Source organism: Schistocerca nitens, chromosome 1, assembly GCF_023898315.1.
Source record: "Schistocerca nitens isolate TAMUIC-IGC-003100 chromosome 1, iqSchNite1.1, whole genome shotgun sequence".
Lineage (NCBI taxonomy): Eukaryota > Metazoa > Arthropoda > Insecta > Orthoptera > Acrididae > Schistocerca > Schistocerca nitens.
In genome coordinates, this window is record NC_064614.1 from 1,124,336,641 (window position 1) to 1,124,361,179 (window position 24,539).

The following is a 24,539-nucleotide window of genomic DNA, read 5'->3' on the forward strand; positions in this document are numbered from 1 at the left end:
AGACATTTTGCACTTCCTGTCAATATCATTTTTTATGCATTTGTATTCTCTTTTGCCTACTTCATTCGCTACATTTTTATATTTTCTCCTTTCATCAATTAAATTCAATATCTCCTATGTTATCCAAGGATTCCTCATAGGCCTTGTCTTTTCACCTATTTGATTCTCTGCTGCCTTCACTATTTCATTTTTTAAAACTACCCATTCATTTTCTACTGTATTCTTTTCCCTCTGCTAGGCAGTCATTGCCCAATGCTCCCTCTGAAACTCTCAACAACTTCTGGTTCTTTTGACGCATCCAAGTCCCATCTCCTTAATTTCCTACCTCTTTTGCAATTTCTTCAGGTTTAATCTACACTTCATAACCAATAAATTGTAGTCAAAGTGCACATCTGCCCCTGGAAGTGTCTCACAGTTTAAAATCTGGTTCTGAAATTTCTGTCTTACCATTACATAATCAACCTGAAGCCTTAGGTGTCTCCAGGTCTCTTCCATGTATATAACCTTCTTTCATTATTCTTAATCACATGTCGGCAATGATTAAATTATTGTATCAGGTGGTTTCCTGTTTCATTCCTTTCTCCCAGTCTGTATTCAGAATGACAGACCAAATATTAAAGTAGTGTAACAGACAAAAACAAGCTTACAATAATGAAATGAGATTTATTATGCCAAAACAACATCAGTGTACGTGGAGCTGAACTGCCACCTGTATGGATATTAATATCCAAAGCTGAATTTCCTTGTATCATCAAAACACTGAGTTGAAAATAAATTTGTAAAATCTTCCATAACTGTAAAACATATAGAAAAATTCTGTCAAGAGGTCAGAGCTGATCCTGGGACCCATGTGTTTAATCTGTACAATTTTTACTAGTGGTAATATTTGGGAATGCTCATTTCCAAATTGCTAGTTGTTGGAAGCAAATAAAGAAATAATGTTGCACAAGCAAACATGAACATTTTTTTGAGGGACTATTATTAGCTCGCCCCACAATCAGTAAAAAATAATGATAATGAATTAGACTTAGTACAGCAGTGAGATAATGACAGTTCTCATCTTGCAGAAATATGAAAATATATACCATTACTGATACATGAACATATGATTTTCTGCACAGAATACATAATGTATGCTTCTCTTAGGACTATATTTTCATTTATCCTTACTGATTGCAAATGAGATCAAATTGAAAACCAGATATCATTTATTTTCTTCGTCACCACTGCTTCCACTTTCAGCACTGTCTTCACTTGCAGAATTGCTGTTCTGAGACTTGCTTAAGTTTTCACTCTTTGGATGTTTTCGGGCCTTCTGTTTTTTCTTCAGTCTTTTTGCTCTTTTCTTTGCAGTCCTTTCTTCAGCAGCATGACGATGCTCTTCTAATTTCTGATGATAGGCTGCATCCATCAGATCCTGTATGAGCAGTAAGCCAAATTAAATACACTGAAATACAAACCAAATAGTAAGAAACAGAAAAGTAAGAATAAAAAAGTGGGAAATAGTGAACAACCACCAGAAGAAAAAAACAGTAACCACACACACTATATGGTGTCCCAAAAGGAATGGTTAATATCCAGGGAGATGGGCTCTGAAATACATACCTTAAGAGTTGTGAGCACTTCTTCATCTTTGATACAGTCAAACAAATCTCTTCTACAGCAAGCTCTTTGCTTTCCACATTTTGAGGAGTAGCAGTATGGACCAAGTGCCAACAGCTCTTAAGGTATGCATTTCAGAGCCCATGTTTACTGGACAATTTTTTCTTGTTTGAGTCCATACTACCTCCTTTTAAAATATGGAAAGCTAAGAGTTTGCAGTAGAAGAGATTTGGTTCACAGTATTGGAGATGAAGAAATGCTCGCAGCACTTAAGATACGCATTTCAGAGCCCATGTTTACTATACTTTTTTGCTTTGAATGATTGCTCCTGTCATATCCTTGAATACTGAATATTTGTGTGAATGGAGGATTGTCCCTTACTTTGAAACATTATCAGTTTCATGTTTGGTACAGATCACTGCCTACCCCTTGAGGTACTGCCTCTGTAAAAAGTAATGAGTCACGAGTTCTCGAGGCAGACAGATGTGTTGTTGGGTAAAGGATCTATGTGTATTGTGAGGTCATGTAGGGACTGCATGGCTGAAATGGTGCAGGATACTATGAAGGGTTCCTCGAGTAATGTGTCATTTATTTCAGAAAATATGTCTTTTGAACTTCATACAGTGTCAGTCCTTTGTCCACTGTCATGCGGGCATGACTAAAAAAGAGGGGTGAATTACAACTGCATGAATGGTGTGAATTTATGAACAGTAATCATGTAAATGACAAGTGAGAAAACTGAGGTTAGACAATTGGTGTTAGCAAGTGAATGAGGGAATGGTATTTAGTCCACAGCAGGGATCCACGCAATGTCACAACCTGTATGCATTCGTTAAGAAATATCACAATGAACAGGTCCATGGAGGGTTGGCCGAATTAATTCATCCTTAGAATATACAAGATATTAGTTCTTAACAGCATAAAAGCTACCATCAAGAAATAGAACATCCTGCAGAAACATCTTTGTGGAAAGCTTCATATTTTGATTACTGTTTTACAATTTAAATACACAATGTCCTTCACAAACTAAAAAATCTCAGACAATAACATGATTATTGCTGTATCTGGCAATTCCGTTTACCAGCAACATGAAACATGAGAATGACTGGTAGGTTGCTGATGGTCTGGCTCTGCTGGTGCCACAACCTTGGCAGGACTGTACGTCAACATTACAGCTGATCACAACAGGCAGATTTGTTTTCAAGTGGAACCCCAGCAGATGCCACAGAAACAGGTGGCACATTACTACTTGCCTCTGTTGATCACCTGCCCACACATACACCAAGCAAATATCATTCGGCCAAAACTGTCCTTGAGTGGCCGTCCAGTCACAGAGTAGCAGTTCTAAACTCAGCACCAGCCAAAGAGATTCACCGTAGCATACTGCTGCAAGCAGCCAACAGTTGCAACTGGACCCCTTGCCTCTACTGATCTCAGTCTCACTTGGACTCAGTGTTCCTGGGACATTGTGCCCCTCGGATGGTAGCCACCAGTTGACTTACGTATTCTGATCTTGCTGATTAATCTTCACTAATGATAGACATCTGATTGGACTTATAATAATTCCAAGTGTTACTGTCCTCTGCCAACAAACTGATTAAGTCAGAGAGTATCATTCCATATCTAAAATTAAATCACGATGATTATTACATGTATCAATGAAAATAACCAGTTTTTGAAAACATCATGTATCCCATCCCATCCAGTAAGTCTCCCCTGACCCAGGGTTCTAGGTGCCTTTTCCAAACTCTATACCTTTTCCAAAACCTCACCAGACCTTTCCCTTCCAACCTTCTGCCAGAAGAAGGAGCTACTGGCTCCTAAAGCTTGTATATGTAATATCTTTTTTTAAATGTGTGTTCCCCTGCCACCGGATAGTGAGTAGATTCTGTATCTATCCAATTACATTACAACAATATTGTGGAAAGGGTAGTTGCCGAGTCCAGGGGGTGAACGCGGACAAGGAAAAAAAATTTCCGGATTTTTCCCAGATCTCCCAGTTAAAAACACAATTTCTCTCAGGTGAAAATACTCTTTTTCCATAGTAAGTGACAGTATACTTTCCGTCGGAGCTGTAAAACTTATCAATCCTTTGATTGGATATGGTTTTATACAGCTGCATAGAATTTCTCAGTACTTTAGAAAAACGAAACTTGGGGGAAAAAGCACGTTTTGGAAAGATCTTTGATGTGCAGCAGCATGTATGCTCTTTATTTTTGTATTACGGAAGTATAAATTCGAATTCCACCAACAGGAAAAGTTAATGGTTTAAGTTTATATATATAGTGTTGCTACGAGAAAAACAAAGCTTTTGCATATAATAGTTGTCTTGAAGATTAATAAGCTACAAGAAAAGCTAAGCTTTCACACATAATGTTGATCTGTTTAGCGCATGTTACACTTTAAGATATATCACACAAATACGCCAGTAAAATTTTTAATGCCGACATAAATCTCTGATCTTCTGGGCTCGAAATTCTGCTAAATGGCTCGTCATCAAAGAGTTGAATTTTAAATGAGAGCAAACACTCTATGATTTAAGAAATTCATTGTACATTCTCGCACATAGTTCATCTTGTGTAAAAGGAAATTTATTTAGAAAATAATGCTTTTGGAACCACAATTCGCAATATTTTCCTGCGACCTCTTAGAAATAGACTCATTTTAGCAGTTGCCAGAGAGAGCTAGGTAAGAGGCTTCGCTGCTCTTGTGCAGCTACGCTGACGTAGGAAATCCGTATGTTCATACGTGTAAAACATTAAAAGATCTCACTTACATTATGTCATAAAAGAAACAAGTAATCAGAGGAAACTCCAGGAGCATCGGAATTTCGTGAACCATACTAAAATGCATAATTCGCCTTAAAGCGCAGGCTCATATGTCCAGATTCCCAATGACATAGGCCTCGACCTGATATTAAACTTTTCGGAACATAAATTTTCTTGGAGCACCAGTATTGTATTACCTCATGTTTGGTTCTTTATTATGGCATAATGCCATATGTGCTAGAAGATGAAAACGTGCACCTGAAATGCAGTGAACAGTTGAAACTAGCCAATAGTGTGGAATTAAACACTTTGTTTCAAATAAATTAACTGCTTCAGCAGGAAAGCTTAATAAAGGCCAAATTTCTTTAGCAAACCGACAAAAAACACTTCATTATTCCTCAGGCAATTAATGCTTGACTGTCAGAAAGGTGGAAATAAAATAAAATCTGAAAACTAGTAACATATTTAAGCCTTCCGTAATTATGTGAATGTATTTTAATTCACTTGATAGCTCCCAGCCACAGACATCCGTCTTGTTTTCATTTGACGTGAGAGCAGTAAACGAAGAGGAGACAGAAAAATCACTAAATGTAAACACAGGTCATGTGGAGTCTAACCCCCGCCCCACTATAACCCAGACTGCTCTGCGCTGTTCATTTTGTAATGCACATCTTTCTGAAGAGTCTGATACACAAAACATATATCTTCGAGGAAATTTAAGACATATTATTTGGTCTTAAGAGTTCCAAAGTTCAGTGCTACGCCTCTTCAAACAACATTCTTACACCACATGTCACTGTATTTCGCTCTGTGGAACTCAAACGTGTATATTTCGTTATGGATGCCATCAAACTATTTCAGGACAGTGGAAATTAATATTGCCTATTAGCTAATAACCTACTTTCTGTGCGACATAAAATTAAATATAGACTACCAAAAAGCAGTAAAGACAAGAGACATGCAAGACAGTACACATTTCTTCAATCCTTAGGTCCTAGCGATTTTTCTCTCTAATCTTGCTACAGCTTTACATGGCATGCTTCCCTTTCTGCGAAAAAACTATCACCTCATCAAAGTTCGTCAAGCGTTTTGCTACATGAAAAATCGAAATGTCGTCATCTAATACTGAAAACGCTGTTAATACAAATAGTACCCAAGACTGGTGTGGTTTCTCGATCTGATTACATCTATTTTGTCACTGTGTACTGGATAAAACAAAATAGGCCTTTCTAATATTGCAGCAATTGCAAAAGAGTTACACACACCAAATAAGCGAGACTGTCACACAATCTTGTCATCAGTAATTTTGTAACTATTCCTATCACTGTCAAAACTCATTCTCCAGTTACCTTTACTAACCCTGCCACAATCACCGGTTTAGTTATCCAGGATTATTCTCTGGTTAGGTGTTATTGTGTGCTCGTACTATGCATTTTCCGCGTTACTCCCAGAATGGAACTTACGGGGCTGCTAGCCAGGGACTACAACTGGCCCTGTCTATTGTAGCGATCTGGCCAAAAATTTTCTGTTAGAATTTCACTTTCTTGGATACACCGAGAAGATAATACATAATCTTCCTTACTTGTTATTCCTGTTAGTCATTTATTTCCACTCTGGTAGTCTGAAACTATGGATTTCACTAGTAATTATAACAACGCTGCACATTTGCAAATCAAATCAACCACATAAACAAGCAGCAGTTGGCATTCACCGGTTTGGCTTTATTCCGCTCAGTTCGTATAACCCCGTCCCGTTTTGTCTGCAGGAAAGTTCATTTCTAGATGTGATAGGTTTCCCCTGGCAGAGACATCACATACACTATGCACACATTCAAAAATTAACTTATAATTCATTCAGAAATCAACTTAGAATGTGTTCAAAAATGTCCAAAAACCAGCAGGGGTGCGTTTCAAAATCATATGAATAATCAATAGACCGACGTGTGCTGGATGCTAGGTGCTTTGTAAAACAAGGTTTTTTTTCCTCAAGAATATGAATTTTCCCCCTCCCCCTGAAATTGCCGCCCAGCTCAGATACCCCGGTTTGCCGCCTGCCCCTCTAGATCCGGGCCTGCCAAGCACGCGTGAATCAAGCAGCTTGGTAAAATTTTTCCGGGTACCCCATGTTGCTGGTTGCTCCTACAGCTGCTTACACATCCAACAGTCACATTTCTGTAGCCAGAAGTGGGAGAAGGTATTACTCATACGCGACTCAACTGCGCGTGTGCATGTGCCTGCTCGTGACTGCTTAAATGAACCTAATGTAAACTGTTGTGATGTCATGCTCATCGGAGGCAATTTGTTGTTATGAAGCATTGCATAGTCTTCCTAAAGCCTTTGCCACATTTCGCTGTTGGCAGACACTTGCATGTGCACTGTGTTATTTTATATGTTGCATTTGCTTTGCAATTTAAGTTTTATTTTCTTTTTTTTTTTCTCTCCTTCATGTTTTAATGCTGCAGTATTATTCTGCAGTAGCGGGATACAGTAATATCCTTTGTTAGAGTATTGGTTTTTACCAGTCAAAATTACAAAAATTTAACCGAAAACTGAAACAACAAAAATTTCCTGGAATTCTAAAAAATTCCCGGGTTTTTCCCGGTTTTCTCCTGGATGAAAAAAACTCCCGGGTTTTTCCCGGATCTCCCGGGTCGTATACACCATGAATACGTCACCAACGGGTGCTGAAGCTGATCATTCAAGGAGGCAGCAACCCAAAATTCAGGTACCAGTTAGGACTAAAAGTAAAAATCTCAATCAAAAATTGATCTCTCTCTCTTTCCAAACACATATATAAATATTCATATTATTAAAATAAAAGTCATTTTATAGGATGAACCTAAAAGTACTTAGAAAAATATTCAAATAGCTTCTTGAATTCATTTGTGGCTACTGAGTTACTGGCAGCATTGTTAGACTGCGGTTTTCTCCTGTATGAGAAAATTCTTGGGTTTTTCCCGGATCTCCCGGTTGTCCTGGGTTGTATGCAACCTGTGAGCCACAACAGGCACAACAGTAAGACTGTCAGAAAGAGCTTTCAGCCAACAAGGCCTCCGTCTCACACACACACACACACACACACACACACACACGACCAGACTCTGGAGCCAGACTGCAGTAGCAACTATCCTTTTCATAATATTATTACATTCCACCTGGATTTTCCACTGTTCACTTACATTATGATTATTATATGTGTATTGCCACATTTAATTATGTCCTAAGGGACATAGTGTGTGAACTCTTAATTGTATGTGTTTTTGGAATAAAGTACATTATTACTATCTGGGAATCTTGTTTGGATGTGTAGACTCTCTCAGATCATCACAGTTATATTACTAGGACTAAAAACTATTTCTGCAAACTTTTCAACAGTTTTACATTGATACACAAAGAAGTCAGATATTTGGGTACAGATGTATTCAACAATACATCACAGTATACTCAAACGTTTTGTAGATTGTAATAGTATCTTCACACGGACCATTGAAACCAATGTATTTCAAAACAATTCATCCAATTTTGTGAGACAATATCTTCCACCTGACTGGAGGTAGAAACTTTGAGTAAATTTTAACCTATGTGTAGAAGTATAATGTTTTTATCTGGTAAAAGTGGCATCCGATTTTCCAAGGGTATATCTTATTAAATGCATGCACGTACAGCATTGGGGTGTTTTACAATTAAGTTCAGGATCAAAAGATTGATTTATCTTTCACAAATGTCCCATGAGACCACTACTGACTGTGTAACAAACTTATATGAAACTACTGTCCCTGCTGTTGTTATGCAGCATTGCATCCAAAACTAATGTAAGGGGAGGCACGAAAATGGAGTTTCTCACAAATGCCAGCAAAAACAAATTACATACCATGAGATCAGGTGTGCCAATGTGAGATCTGTTCACCCCTTATCGTTTACCCATTGTTGAGATAGCTCATAGTTATTGAAACGCTGTTACAAGCAGGTATCATTGTGGGGGTGCTACATCTTCACGAAAAATGAAATTTCAGAATGTTATCACAATTGTGGGAAAGCCAGATCTGCAACATATCCAGGTATATGATTACCGTAACTGTCTGTGAGTGAGCAAGTTAGCCGCACCAGGGAGACCCCTACCAGCAGGCACACAAACCAGCAACTTGCAACTAGCAGCATGGTAAACTTCTAGGCCTGATATAAAAGTTTAAATTTACCCCAAGTTTCTGTTTTCATTCATGTACAAGATACAGTCTTATGAAGCCAGATGAATCATTCTAAACATAATATATATTGTTTCATATCTGTAAGACATTCTATTGTACCACCTTTAAATAAAATGTACATCTTTGACTTCTTTCCACATTAAAGAGACTCAGCGACATATGTATCATAACAAGTAATGTAATTATTGCACTGTGTGTTAAAACACTTCGTCGGCTTTTTCTGCACAATAAGATTCCAGGTAAGGAAAATAGGATGCAGTATAACAGTTACTGCCATAGTATTTAGTGATTAAGATTTAGAGAAAACAACAATAATAAATGGCTTGTTATGATTACAGCGCACAACTAATAATGATGAAATATCATTTTCAGAGACCTAGCAGAAAATATTCATCACTTATGATTGTTTTAAGTCATACATCAAAATATTTCTGGACTTTGCAAGAAGAAGTAGATGAACCAAATGGTGCGGACAAGCTTTACCACAAAATGAGGAAGATTAACATGAGGGATAAAAATGTTATAAACAAGGAAAAGAGAAAACTATTCAATGCAAAGGAGTAAAACTGCACTATTGTATGTCCTGTTAAATTTTAAACTTCGTTATTAAAATGTAAAATACTTCAAAGATGGAAGGAAAAGGAAGTGTCAAGAATAAAAATCAAATGTATACAGGACCAATACATTTTTAATACTAAGAGAGAATAGTTTCGCAGACAACTTGTAACTACACCATCAATGATTGTGTAGAATGAAACCTGCTCTAGTTCTGGGTTGATTTCATGTTCCATCCTTTCCATTATTTGTAAGCAGTTCTATCTTTACAGCATCATTGTCTGACAAATGTTTGTAATGATGTCTGTCTTTCAAAGTCCCAATTATACAGTTGCTTGGTGATCACTCTGGAATACAGGTGATGGAGATAGGACAATTTAGCCAAATATCTGCTGGAAAAATTGGTATTAATCCTGGTTTTAAAATGCTACAAATGAAAATTTCCCTTTTATGCTGGAGTGCCACTTGAAATTTTTGCTGTTGGTTCAGCAAGTATCTACTTGTAGCATTGTGTATTGACACATTCTCCAGGTCCCAAAATAATGACAATGTATCTGAGCTCCAAAGAAGGTGTATATCACTATGATAGCAGTATCCAAAGAAATATATCTGAATCTAATTTGTGAGGATCTAACTCAGAAAATTGCTACATTCAGTATTATGTTGGTCCAACCAGAAAAGAACACCTACATCTACAAATATACTCCACTAGCCACCAAGTGGTGTGTGTGGTGGAGGGCACAATTCACGCCAAAGTCATATTTCCCCCCCTCTGTTCCACTCTCGGATCGCGCGAGGGAAAGACGACTGTCTGAACACCTCAGTATGAGCTCTAATTTCCCTTATCTTTGAATGGTGATCATTGTGCTATATGAAAGTTGGTGGTAATAATATATGATCTACATCCTCGATGAGGATTGGATTTCAGAATTTAGCGAGCAGCCCCTTCCGTTTAGCATGCTGTCTATCTTCAAACTTTCTATGAGATTTGTAACGCTCTCATGATGGCTAAATGTACCAGTCACGAATTTTGCTGCTCTTTTTTGGACCTTCACAATCTCTTGAATCAGACCCAAATGGTAAGGGTCCCATACAGATGAACAATACTCTAAGATTGGACGAACTAACGTATTGTAAGCTATTTCCTTTGTTGAAGGATTGTATCACTTTAGGATTCTACCAATAAACCGCAATCTAGAGTTTGCTTTACCCGATACTTGTGTAATCTGATCATTCCATTTGAGATCATTTCGAATAGTCACACCCAGACACTTGATGAATGTTACCGCTTCCAAAGACTGGGCATTTATTTTTTACTCATACATTAATGGGGATTTTCGCCTTGTTATACACAGTAGGTTACACTTACTAATATTGATAGATAATGGCCAGTCATTACACCACACATTAATTTTCTGCAAATCCTCATTGATTTGTTCACAACTTTTGTGTGATACTACTTTCCTGTAGACTACAGCATCACTGGCAAACAGTCTAATGCCACTGTCAATTCCATTAACCACATCATTTATGTAAATCGTAAAAAGCAGCAGACCTATTACGCTGCCCTGGGGTACATCTGAAGTTAAGCTAGTTTCTGTTGAAGTCACCCAGTTCCCTTTCTGTTAGAAAATTTTCTATCCAACCGCATACGTCATTGGATAGACCTTAAGCGCACACTTTTTGAAGTAAGCAACAGTGTGGAGCTGAGTCAAATGCCTTTCGAAAGTCGAGAAATATGACATCAACCTGGCAGCCGGTATCTAGAGCCTGTTGTATATCACGCACAAAGAGGGCCAGCTGTGTCTCGCATGACTGCTGTTTTCTAAAACCATGCTGGTTTCTGCAGACAAACTTCTCAGAGTCTAGAAAGGTCATTATGCCTGAACACAAAATATGTTCCATGATTCTACAACAAATCGAGTCAGCGAAACTGGCCGGTAATTTTGTGCATCCAATTTCCTACCCTTTTTATAGTTTGCTATGACCTGGGCCTTCTTCCAGTCCCATGGAACTTTACACTGTTCCAATGATCTCTGATAGATGATGGATAAGAATGGTGCTATATTTCTAGCAAAATCAACATATAGTCTTACGGGGATGCCGTCTGGGCCAGATGCCTTCCTGGCATCTGAGGATCTTAACTGTTTTACAATCCCAGATACACTAAACACTATGGCAGCCATCCTTGCGTTTGTTCGATAATTGAAAGGAGGAATGGTGCTGCAGTCCTCTACTGTAAGCGAGTTTTTGAAAGCTAGGTTTAGAATTTCGGCCTTCTGTTTATCATCGTCAGTTACATTACCCGTACTGTCAGCAAGATAAGGTTTTGAGTGATTTGTGGCGTTCATAGATTTTACCTATGACCAAAATTTTTTGGGGTTATTTTTATAATCTGCAGATAAAATATTGCTTTCAAATTCGTTAAAAGAATCTCTCAGTGTCCTTCTGACAGCTGCTTTCATTTTGCATAATTTCTGTTTGTCAGCACGGCAGTGACTATGTTTAAAATGACTGTGCAAAATTCTCTGCTTTCTCAGCAACTTCCTAATATGTTTGTTGTACTAAGGTCGATCCTTTCCCTCCCCTATATTTTTGCTAGGCACATGCTTCTCTAGCACATGGTGGACAATACCTTTAAATTCCAACCAAAGATGCTCAATATCTTTGTGTCCTGCGGTGAATGCTTGGAGCTGATTACGAAGATATTCATTAATGACACTTTTATTTTATTTTATTTTTTTTTTTTTTTTTCAACTTCCACTGACATAGAAGCCACAATGACATTATGGTCACTAATACCTCCTTCTAGATTAACTTCCTCAAAAAGATCAGGTCTGTTTGTCGCCAAGATATCCAATATGTTCCCATCTTGAGTTGGTTTTCTAATCTGTTGCTGAAGGTTGTATGTTGAGAGCGCTCCTAGAATAACTTCACACAAATCTTGGCTGCTGCCCCCTGTGATAAATGTGTATTTTTCCCAGTCAATGGATGCCAGATTAATGTCTCCACCTATAACTAATGCATAATTTAGATATTTATTTCTTATGTGCTCAAGACTTCCCTGAAACGTTCTGCAACATTTGTTGCGAATGCTGGTGGTCTATAAAAACATCCTAATACAATGGTCAATCCTTGTCTGATCACAGCTTTATCCAGACTATTTCACAGTTCAACCCAGTATTGATCTCAACTGCATTTTAACAGCTTTTAACTGCAATGAACACACCACCTCCCATAGCATCAGTCCTATCCTTCCTAAACATTGTCCAATCTGAGTTCAAAATGTCACTGCTTTCTATATCTGGTTTCAACCAGCTTTCGGTACCTAATACAATATTGGCATTGCTACTGTTTATTTCAGAGGGTAACTCGGGGATCTTGCCACAGACACTTTGACAATTTATTAACATGAGATTAAGCATATTTAAATCCTTCGGCATGACCTATTTAGGTGAACTAACAATTTTTACAGTTGGCACACCCACATCAGTGACATGAACTGGTAATTTTTCAGGCCAACAGTTTTGTTTCCCGTGGGGAGGAACCTAATCTAAAAAAACCCCATGTGCACACCACAAGTACTGTGCTACCGATGTAGCTGCTTCCTGTGTGTATGGCAGATCTCCTACAGGTGTTTTAACTGTTCCTGGGTAAGCATCCACGTGAGGCTCCTTATATATACTAACACGCCTACATTTTGGACATCATCTAAACAAATACAGAAGAAATTAAAGTGAGTAAATGGTGCAATAGTCAATGCAGCCTGGATGAACTGACTGAGACACTCCTCACTATAGGTGGAGGGTGACCGCACATGACAGCCCAAAATTCATCTTGTACTGTACATCCTTTTTTTCAATATTGAAATGCAACATGAAAAGCCTTGGTGCATTCACAATCAACATGGAGTTTCTGCATATCTCATTCCAATTCCTGTAGATGTACCGTATTTACTCGAATTTAAGCCGCACTTTTTTTCCTGTTTTTGTAATCCAAAAAACCACCTGCGGCTTAGAATCGAGTGCAAAGCAAGCGGAAGTTCTGAAAAATGTTGGTAGGTGCCGCCACTAACTTCTGTCGTCGAATATATGTAGCGCTACACAGGCATGCTTTGTAGGCACAAAGATAAATACTGGCGCCGAAACCTCTGTGTCAGTAAATAAATTTTAAAAAAATGTGGTAAACGAGCTTTTTTTTCTCCGCTCCGAGTTTCGACCACTGCATTTTCGTACATTATCCAACGAAGTAAATACAAACTCCGTATTGTTCATCTTCAGATGTAGCAGAAATTCAATGTACTACGAAAATCCGACTGGCAAGACTGTTCGGGATGTTTGTCAATATGGCCAACTCTATGTTCTGAATTTTTTCCTACCTGTGAGAAGAGATGGTTGCTAATAGGAACCTGATGAAATGTGAATCACATGCAGTATTCTCTTCACCATAAGAATAATACGAATATAAACATTTTGCCATGTATTCTTTCGTGTTTGCTGCTATCTCATTTAAATCCTGTCTGCCTAATAAACTACGAAACTAGTGTGAGAAACAGCAAACGCGGAAGAATATACGTATCGTGTCATGTTTATATTTGTATTATTCTTTTGCCTAGTAGTGATACAGTCAGAAATGAAGCACGGCAACTGACTAGATCTTTAAATCTAAGATTACTCTAGCTTAGAGTGACGTAAACACGTATTACGAAGAAAGCGGCATTTATCAGATCAAAGCAAAATAAGCAATCGATTCAAACCAGACGAAGCACGTGAAAAAGGAAGGGTACCCGTATAAATACGGACGGAGTGCCTGATGCATAGCAACTGCTACTTGGTAAAGCTTAACTGCTAAGCTTACGACTCGAACCAAACTACTGTAGGTGTATCGTCATTCATTCGACCTAAATTGTGTCTCATATTACAATGGACCAACTTTATTTTGATTTGGAGGTGTGGCCAAAACTTTTCTCTCCCCTTCAATTTCGAGTCTCAAATTTCAGGTGCGGCTTAGATTCGGGAAATTTTTTTTTCCTTTATTTCGGGTCTCATTTTTCAGGTGCGGCTTAGATTCAAGTGCGGCTTAGATTCGAGTAAATACGGTAAATTAGTGCATTTTGAACACAAGTGAAGAATTCAAAAGTATGGAAATTTTTCAATATTATCATGAAAAGGTTACTTGAGGTCCCTTGTAGCTTACGGAATGGTATTTTGAGTGAAACTAATAGTTCGGTAACTGAAATTTTTACATTATTGAAAGATTATTCGAATCCTGACACACGGTGGTACAAGGGCACAGTGCAAGCCTCTACTTAAAAAGTTGTGTGTACTTACAATACCCTCCCTATACATACACAAATGTTTGTTGACAGTCAGCATTAAGCTTGGAGGGAGACCTACAAACTAACAGCACCTGCCACAGTTACAACACACACACCACTGTGGGACACTTCATATAGAGTGAGCAAAAACAACTTGTATTTAAAGATATGTGAGTCATAGTGGTGTCATAATTTATAATGCATTGGCAACATACAAAGGGGTTCAAGAAAAACCATCTTTTAGAGCCGAATTAAAGGCATTTCTAATGGAAAAGTGTTTCTACAACGTAAGTGACTATGTTAACTTACAGAAATACTTGGACCTTGTTTATTGTATAAAATAATACACCTGTATTTATAACAGGTACATTATTTTTGCTGTGTATGTCTTCACAAGAATGTTTCTGCTGTTGCTTTCCTGTTTTCTCTGTTTCAGATGCAGTTGCAACACATCACCTCATGGGCGGAAATCAGTTACATGAATAGTTTTGACGCATGGTGCAGGGAATGGCAATTGAATCTCAATGTAGACAAGTGTAATGTGCTGCGAATACATAGAAAGATAGATCCCTTATCATTTAGCTACAAAATAGCAGGTCAGCAACTGGAAGCAGTTAATTCCATAAATTATCTGCGAGTACGCATTAGGAATGATTTAAAATGGAATGATCATATAAAGTTTATCATTGGTAAAGCAGATGCCAGACTGAGATTCATTGGAAGAATCCTAAGGAAATGCAATCTGAAAACAAAGGAAGTAGGTTACAGTACGCTTGTTCGCCCACTGCTTGAGTGCTGCTCAGTGGTGTGGGATCCGTACCAGATAGGGTTGATAGAAGAGATAGAGAAGATCCAACGGAGAGCAGCGCGCTTCGTTACAGGATCATTTAGTAATTGCGAAAGTGTTACAGAGATGATAGATAAACTGCAGTGGAAGACTCTGCAGGAGAGACGCTCAGTAGCTCGGTACGGGCTTTTGTTGAAGTTTTGAGAACATACCTTCACCGAAGAGTCAAGCAGTATATTGCTCCCTCCTACGTATATCTCACGAAGAGACCATGAGGATAAAATCAGAGAGATTAGAGCCCACACAGAAGCATACTGACAATCCTCCTTTCCACGAACAATACGAGACTGGAATAGAAGGGAGAACCGATAGAGGTACTCAAGGTGCCCTCCGCCACACACCGTCAGGTGGCTTGCGGAGTAGTATGGCTGTAGATGTTTTCAAGGAAGGAGTGTTAGCAGTTGTTTATGTATTCTCATAGTATAGATGACAGTGCACTGCACTGGTCAGACTTTAGCTTGGTTCAGTTCTTACTACCATCACATGTCAAATTTTTGTATCACTCTCTCTTTTGTTTTTAGGAAATGAAACAAAGCACACATTTGGAGACACCACCTCTGGCGGGCATCTCGAATTTGGACACGCAATGGCTTGAATGGCAACTCTGATGCTGATTATCTTGGAAACAATGCAGCATATAGAATTTTTTTCTTAACAATTATTTCTCAGCACAGCCTACCTTGTAATGCTCTTATAATAGGATTTGCAGACTGTTTCTGACCAACCTGCATAGCTAAGTTTCATGATTTAGCAATGTTACTGTCCATACTTCTTGTGCACAATTTAAGCTAATTGCAGACTACAGATACGTTTGCTTTCATTGATAGTTTTTTTTAAATATATAATTAGTATACCAAGCAAGGCAGCATAGTATTAAGGCAATGGATTTGCACTTGACAAAAGAGGGGTTTGAACCTGTACCTGGCCATCCTGACTTGGGCTTTCCATGGTTTCTCCAAGTTGCTGGGGTGAATGCAGGGTTTGTTCCACTGTAAAGGCCATGGCTGACTTCTGCCTCATCCTTGCCTAATCTGATTCAAGTCTGTATATGTGTAAGTTATATCTGTAATATATCTGATTTGTCCTGTACAGTTGCGTAGAATGGTCAAAGGGTGAATAAATACATAGATCTGCCCTATTCAGGAGGCAATAAGCTAAAAGTAATTGCTCATGGCAATTTTGAGAAATACTGGTAATTTTTGTAATGAGTGTTGCAGTAAGCGGGCAGGCAGCTGTAGGCAGGGGAGTGGAAATTTTGACTGTCCATTGTCTTTGCTGACATTAGAGATTCATCTGATTATAAGGAACAGCATACATCAGATTACCACAGTTTCTCTGCCACTGAACACATTAAAACATCTGATATAAATCCGAAACAGACTGTATATACAGAAGCACCGGGTGATCAAAAAGTCATTATAAATTTGAAAAGTGAATAAATCACGGATAATGTAGATAGAGAGGTACAAATTGACACACATGCTTGGAATGACATGGGGTTTTACTAGAACCAAAAAAATACAAAATTTCAAAAAATGTCTGACAGATGGCGCTTCATCTGATCAGAATAGCAATAATTAGCATAAAAAAGTACGACAAAACAAAGATGATGTTCTTTACAGGAAATGCTCAATATGTCCACCATCACTCCTCAACAATAGCTGTAGTCGAGGAATAATGTTGTGAACAGCACTGTAAAGCATGTCCGGAGTTATGGTGAGGCATTGGCGTCGGATGTTGTCTTTCAGCATCCCTAGAGATGTCGGTGATCACGATACACTTGCGACTTCAGGTAACCCCAAAGCCAATAATCGCACAAACTGAGGTCTGGGGACCTGGGAGGTCAAGCATGACGGCTGAGCACACGATCATCACCAAACGACGTGCGCAAGAGATCTTTCATGTGTCTAGCAATATGGGATGGAGTGCCATCCTGCATAAACATCGTACGTTCCAACAGGTGTTTTATCAGCCAGGTTGGGGATGATGCGATTCTGTAACATATCGGCATACCTCTCACCCCTCATGGTAGCAGTTACAAAACCAGAATCACGCATTTCCTCGAAGAAAAAAGGCCCAATAACGGTAGATGTGGTAAATCCAACCCATACCATGACTTTCTCGTCATGCAATGGAGTTTCCACGACAGTTCTAGGATTTTCGATAGCCCAAATTCTTCAGTTGTGGGTGTTGACAGACCCTCGGAGCGTGAAATGAGCTTTGTCGGTCCACAACACGTTACTCAACCAATCGTCGTCATCTGCCACCCACAGCGCAAATGCCCTCCGCTTCACTAAATCCCCAGGTAACAGTTCATGATGCCGATGGATTTTGTATGGATAGCATCGGAGGGTACGCCTAAGTGCCAACCAAACAGTAGTGTATGGCATGCCGGTGCGATGTGCGACTGCACGAGCACTGACTTCCCCGTGCATGACGAACCCGCTACAGTCTCCATTTCTTCCTGAACTGTCTCGGCAGCATTACGCCTTGTGCTTGGTCGGCCACTACGGGGTCTATCGTCTAAACAACCCATGCCTTCGAACTTCGAAATCATTCTCGCCCCAGCTGCATTTGTCAACGGACCTTTACCCGTTCGAATCCCCTTCCTATGGCGATAGGATCGTAACCCTGAACTAGCACATTCCCCATTCTGATAATACAGCTTCACTAAAAGTGCCATTTCAGGTAACGTCAACATGCTGCGACTGCTGGCGCATCTGATTCTCTCTCTCATTACAGCTCCTTTTATACACGATTGTCATGCACAGTCACTGACGTTTTGCTGTCCAGCGCCATCTGTCGGACATTTTGTGAACTTTTTTTTTTTTTTTTTTTTTTGTTCTAATAAAACCCCACGTCATTCCAAGCATGTGTGTCCAGCGAGGCCATCGGTCTCATCGAATCAGGGAAGGAAGTCAGCCGTGCCCTTTCAAAGGAAACATCCCGGTATTTGCCTGGAGTGATTTAGGGAAATCATGGAAAACCTCAATCAGGATGGCTGGACACGGGATTAAACCGTCATCCTCCTGAATGCGAAGCACTCAGTGATCAAAAACAAATACAGAACGTAAGTGCCCATGTGAATGACAAGAAGACATCTTCCGCTTGAAACACACACTATGATAAATGACATTAAAATATTTTAAGTGTGTATCTGTGTGCCACAGTGACCGTAAATATGACTACCGTCATAATGCGACAATAAAAATAATCAATTTTTGATAATACAATATAACTGGATAGATAAAAAATCTACTCATCAGGCAGTGGCAGAACAGGCACATAAAAGAAGGTTATACTTATGCAAGCTTTCAGAACCAGTGGCTCCTCCTTCCGGCATCAGGTGGAGGAAGAGGGGTGAAGGAAAAGGACTGGAGAGATTTAGGGAAAGGGGTAGATTTGGAAATGTCACCCAGAACTGCGGGTCAGGGGGGACTTACTGGATGGGATGAGAAGGAAAGACACTCCTCATCCCGTCAGGTAAATCTCCCTTGTCCCAAGATTCTGAGCGACTTTTCCAGAATCTACTCCTTTCCCTAAACCACTCCAGTCCTTTTCCTTCACCCCTCTTTCTTCCGCTTATGTCCGAAGAAGGAGCCACTGGCTATGAAAGCTTGCGTTAAGTATAACCTCCTTTATGTGTGTGTTCTGCCGCCGCTTAGTGAGTAGATTTTTTCTCTCTCCAATTACATTATACTTTAATGAGGTGTAAGAGAAATACCTTCTCAGCTCTTTCTTGGATGAATTTCTGCCTAGCATACTCCTTCCTGCGTAGATGTCTGTAGACGTGAAACTCTCCACTCCCTGCACCTGCACTGGAGCCCATAACATTCCGCACAAAATCGGGCACATGGGGCATGCTCTTGTCCTTTGGCCTTTCAGGAATTGTGACAGGCTTGTCCTGCAATTTAAGAGACATCTGTATAAATGTGGCTAACAATGACGCAACAAAGCTTGTATTGAAAGAAAAAATAGTCAATACAGAACTTAAAAGTACACAATCTAAATTCTGCAGAAAATACTCTGGAAATAATATGTTTGTATTACTATTAATTTGTCTGCAAGGATAGAGAAGGGGCGGTGGGGAGGGGAAGGGGGGGAGGGGGTGAGGGAGGGAGAGTTTATCAAATAGACATGAAACTATGGCAGCCTTAAAAGAGAATACCATTGCATCACCAAAACATGCCGATGAAATACACTGCAATTGCATGTCAAGAACAATTTCCAATGTGGCACAAAAAGTGGATTAACTGAAGCATTCAATGTCACTTAATTTACTTAAAGCTAAACTGTAAACTTCCAACATTAACTGGTCCTTGGGCTACAATATAGATTAACATGTTACTCCATTGGTCAAACATGTATCGCTGAATATCGGCTTTGACCAGTGATGTGACAGTGTTGTGTCATATGGGTGGTGGAGCATTTTGAAATGGATTGTGTTTGATGAGGGCGTGTTGGAGTATGTGGTGGTGCTCTGTAGCATTGAAAGTAATTGTTTTGATATTATTTTAGAGTTATGTTAGTGAGTCATTGGACTGCTTGACTGATGTTTGCTAGGAATTGTATTGCAAGTGTGTGGGGTAGTGTCTTGTTTGTGCACTATTTCAAAGTCAGCTGTAGCTGGCTATAGATTTGTTTTAGCTTGGATTTATTGTTTCAGTGCATTATTTAGGCTTGGAGATTTAATTTTATTTTTTTATTTGTTATTAGTTATGGAAATGACTATGAAGTTTACCAACATGTCATTCTACGCTGCAAAGTGAGCTCATACAAAGACCACTATTAAATTCAAGACACAAAGGAATTTACATTTAGCAGCTATTGGGCACTGATTTACATCAATGGGGAAAATATGCCTTTCGTCAGACCCAAAATCTCAACTTATCTGCATACTAATGATGTGCTACCCCTGCCATTATTCTTTTTACTTGTGGCATTTTGCTGTTTCCTGTAAGAGTGTGAGCATGGTGTGCATCTGCACTGAAGGGGTCATTGGCTAGCCTCACCTTAATTATATATGTGGTGTCTGTCCTTTTGGACATATATGTGGTGTCTGTCCTTTTGGACATGTCCGAAAGAACAGACATCACCTACATAAATTTTTGCAGTTGTTTGGTTTCCCTGTCAAATATGCAATGCATCACATTAGTAATGATTTTAACCAATTCGGAATCAAAGCAAGTCTAGATTTACAGCAGGAGGAGGTTGAGTGGGTAGTACAACACACACAATGTATTAGTTCATTTGATATTATTCTTTAATACAGAATACTTAACTTAGATGCATTCCATGTCAACTTCAATGACAATCTATATTCATTACTGTCTTTGAGTACAAGAAGAACTGTACACCTGATTAGTACTGAAGGACAGTCACAGACCAATCTACATTTAACTTAAAAACTTTGGTACACAGTTCTGAGTAATAACACTATTGTTTCCATATCTGAATTACGTTGATGCTGCTGTCTTGTAAGCAGACATCCAGCAGGAGCGGCGTATGGAATTTCTTGAGGGCATGTCTTCGTAGATGCCTCTCATTCGTGGCAGCGATTGTCTTTAGCTTGTGATGCTGTTGTGAGGTAGCAACTGTAACCTGGGTCCCCATTCTTTGGATGAAACCAGAACCAAAGGTGCCGAGTCTCAGACAAGGGACAAGTATTGTTGGTGGGAAAATGTTCGGCATCCGAGTCTAGGCTGGCCATGTGAGATCGAGTTGCTAACATATTTTTGCTATTGCTTGTCAATTGAGTTTTGTGCTCATGAGATGGGTTTTTGTGATTGTCCTATGTTAGATTGGCTTTCTTTTTGTACAGAGGTTTATTCAGAGTTTATTAAGTACAGTGGATTGTTAGGAGGGGGGAGAGGGGGGGGGGAGAAGGGTGGAAATTGATGAGCCTGCCTGTGAGAAGGTGAAGTGAGGGGCAGGTAGTGGTTTTGTGGGAACATTGGTGTGAGAGGGCTGTTGTTTCAGTGGCTCAGTGTTCTGAGTTAGTTTTTAGGGCGGTGGTTTGACGGACAAAACTGATATTAGTTCTATTAATTGAAGAATACATTGAGGAGGGGTCCATATTGTTTCTGGTTTCAAGACTTAGTTTAGTGTGGAGTTTCTGAAGACTGTATGTTGAATGTGTGGCAGGGAGGCAGGCAGTATTTAATTTAGGATGGGTATATTGATAAAGTTTGAGTGTAGTGGGTCTATGATCATACCATCTCTGTGAGGAACGTTGGGAGGGAGGTGTGGGTTTATGATTGTGTACGGTATGAATGACTATGTAATTTTTGTTAACAATATTTTTATTCGGGTATTGTATTTGGGATGAGTGGGGGGGGGGGGGTGTTTGGATGGAGTGCGCACCAGGTTAGACTTATCTACCAGCTGACTTATTGGTAAGCATGTTCTATGGTTTTATTTGCTCTTTATCATAGTATTTATGGTACTTACATTCACCTGCATAGTTGTGAAATTGATGAAAATGTAATTTTTATCAATTTTTGGGTTTGTTAGTTGAAGGTAATTTTGTTTGTTTGTGATTGTTGGGTTTTGTGGGGTTTGTCCCTCCTACATTTGAAAGGTTTGGTTTTCAATAATAGCTACATAAGCGAGTTTTGGTTTCTTACTATTGGAGACTTCATATAATTAAATTGGACAAGTGAAGGTTTTGATACTGGACTGGGGGAGCTGTGGGTAGTTTTGTGAACTTAGTTCTAGCTACATAGGTTGAGTGAAATTTATGATACCAGTTTTTGGAGATTCATTTGTGGTTGCTGTAATATGAATTAATTCTCTCTTTTTGTATTTATTGAGGTACTGTTTGTTGCTTAGGATTTTGTGAGCTTGATTTTTGCTAAGTTTTTGTTTTGGTATGTCTTAATTAGAAATCAGATATATTTTGTTAGTCCTCTGCCGAACCCCCTAATTTCCGGAGCTGTCCCTTTAGTTTAATTTTACTTTTCCAATGAAATATATTTGATATTATTTTGTTTGTACATGTCTTTAATATGTGATTTTATGGCTGCTATATAGTATAAGGCCAAAATGTGGTGGTGCTCGCCTTCTTGATGATGTCAGGGGCCAAAGCATTACAGTAGATCCTACCATCTGAGATTTCATAGATGCATTTGTAGACATTGAACACTGGAAGGCCACATTCCAATCTACCTACACTTTGGGCTATGCTGTTTGAACTTTCACTGCAAAATATAGACATGAAAACAGATACAGACAATGTTCTCTCTCCTTTTTCTGTTTGCTTACATATGAATGACACAATCATCACATTACTGGATGAAGCTAGCATCATCTATCTGTAGATTCAGCTGATCCATAACTTTTAAGATGATTTTGAGGGTCGACAGAAGCGTCCGATCCCACTCGTCGGCTTTGACCCGTGACGTAAGGTTGTGTGTGCCGTCATGACGGTGCGGAGTTTGGTTTGAGTGTGGCTGTCTCCAGTTCTGTTTTATCTTATTTTATTTACTTTTCTGATCTGTTCGTTCTATCACGTGAGATTTTTTTTTAAATTTAAAAACACTTATTACTTATTTTAATTATGTTTCCTCCAATTTCTGTTTTAGTTTATTATATTTATCTTTCTGATCTATTCGTTCTATCCCGTGAGATTTTTTTTTTTTTAAAAAGACAAAAAACACTAATCAGCTACTGAAGCATCTTTATCTTCTATGGGTTGCAGGGGTTACGACCCCTGGGGAGGTGGGTGGGTATTCATGCATGGCTGTCTTCACTTACACGTTGTAGCTACGCAAGGCGTCTAAATTTGTTTATATTTAGTTTGCCCCCCACCCAAAACACCCCATTTCCCGCGCTTGTCCCGTTAGTGTCATTAGGCTTCTTGTGGAAAGTGTGTGTGCGTGTGTGTTTTTGTTTCCCCCATATTTGTGACGTCATGGGTCAAAGCAGACGGGCGGGATCGGACGCTTCCGTATTTCCGATTTTGATCTTAATGGATATATCTTAGTTCAAGTCTATGAATATAGTTGACACGAACAAAGCTGGTAAATTACAAGAATGCAGGAGAAAAATCAGCTGAATTTGCATCACACTATGAACGAAATTTCAAGTTCACAAGGAATTTGAACAGTGGGCCACACAATTGCTTACATAACGATATGTGACTTTCACACACAATAAATATTGTTTTTGACTCACACTCGACGTGATGGCGGAGGTATTGTCTTACATGAATTTTTCTTGTGAAGCTGCTCAAGTATGATGCAGAGGATGTCTTTCATGGATACGAGAAGTTACAACAGGTTGATGCTTTTCTTGGTTCAATTGGAAAAGTAGTGTATATGAAAACAAGGATTCTGTTTCGAGTCACAGCTCTGCACCACGATTATTCATATATTTATATCTGACCTCTGAGGAAGTGTCGGCGCATTAAATGGGGTGGGGGGAGTGTGAGCGTACATAAAAAATGAGACATCAATGAAATTCAGAACTAAATACTAAGCAAAAAGTAATGTTTCATTCCACTTGCATTGCACTAAGCCGCCTTCACTAGAATATCTTATGTATCTTTTTTCCCGCGGTATGACTGTCATAATCAATACAAGACAAAAATGAATGTTATAATCAGTAAGCTTTTGTACAATATTAGAATATTCAGTTCACTAAGAAGTAACCTCTTTACATACCGGATTTTTCATCAATTTTTCTAACTTCAATCTTTGAATTTCTAAGGGTGTCTTAGCTATGAAAATTTTATCGTCTTCATCTTTTTGTTTGTTATCGCTCTCCATGTCTTCTGTTCGCTATAACACAGAACAATCCATTCGCTATACGTCAAAATTAAAACACAATGTTCTGTGCTCACTCTCCCCAATCCCCACCTATAGATTATAAAATATAAAGTCAAAACAGTAAACTTGTACAAAGATGTTACAAACAAACAAAGATGGAACTAAAGGTGAGTATGCAGCTTCGACCATAGATACTATCGAAGGTATGCAGCTGGGATTTGCGTTATGAGACAGCGCAGGGTCAGAGATTATGCTTCCTAGTTTTTATTCATACGAAAGTGAGAAATTTCTTTGAGAAAGTTCTTTTGCTCTGAGTATCAACTCTGGAGAATGTTCTCGTTTTTATTCATACAACCCAATATCTCGTGCTGTTTGGCTCCATGCTTTACTAAAGCTTTGAGGAAACCAAGGAGGTTTACTGCATGTCTGAAACTTTGTTTTTCAAAGATATTTGTGTGTCATGGAGGCGCTGAAATTT

General features: G+C 39.0%; 1 protein-coding gene across 1 annotated transcript; it reads right to left on the reverse strand.

Annotated features, from left to right (window-relative positions):
• Positions 1-643: 643 nt before the first annotated feature.
• On the reverse strand, positions 644-24,219 carry LOC126199262 (PRKR-interacting protein 1 homolog). The gene is made up of 3 exons (XM_049936069.1): positions 23,957-24,219; positions 19,018-19,197; positions 644-1,417 (listed from the first exon to the last, which is right to left on the reverse strand). The coding sequence occupies exons 1-3, from the start codon at positions 24,059-24,061 to the stop codon at positions 1,205-1,207; spliced, it is 498 nt and encodes a 165-aa protein (XP_049792026.1). The 5' UTR covers positions 24,062-24,219; the 3' UTR covers positions 644-1,204.
• Between the last annotated feature and the right edge of the window lie 320 nt (positions 24,220-24,539).

Excerpts from the sequence above, each read along its gene's own strand:
- LOC126199262 (XM_049936069.1), bottom strand. The coding sequence starts at position 24,061 with ATGGAGAGCGATAACAAACAAAAAGATGAAGACGATAAAATTTTCATA. Across the intron at positions 19,198-23,956 it reads AAAAATTGATGAAAAATCCG|GACAAGCCTGTCACAATTCC; the intron begins GTATGTAAAGAG and ends CTTAAATTGCAG. Across the intron at positions 1,418-19,017 it reads TCCAAGAAAGAGCTGAGAAG|GATCTGATGGATGCAGCCTA; the intron begins GTATTTCTCTTA and ends CTGCTCATACAG.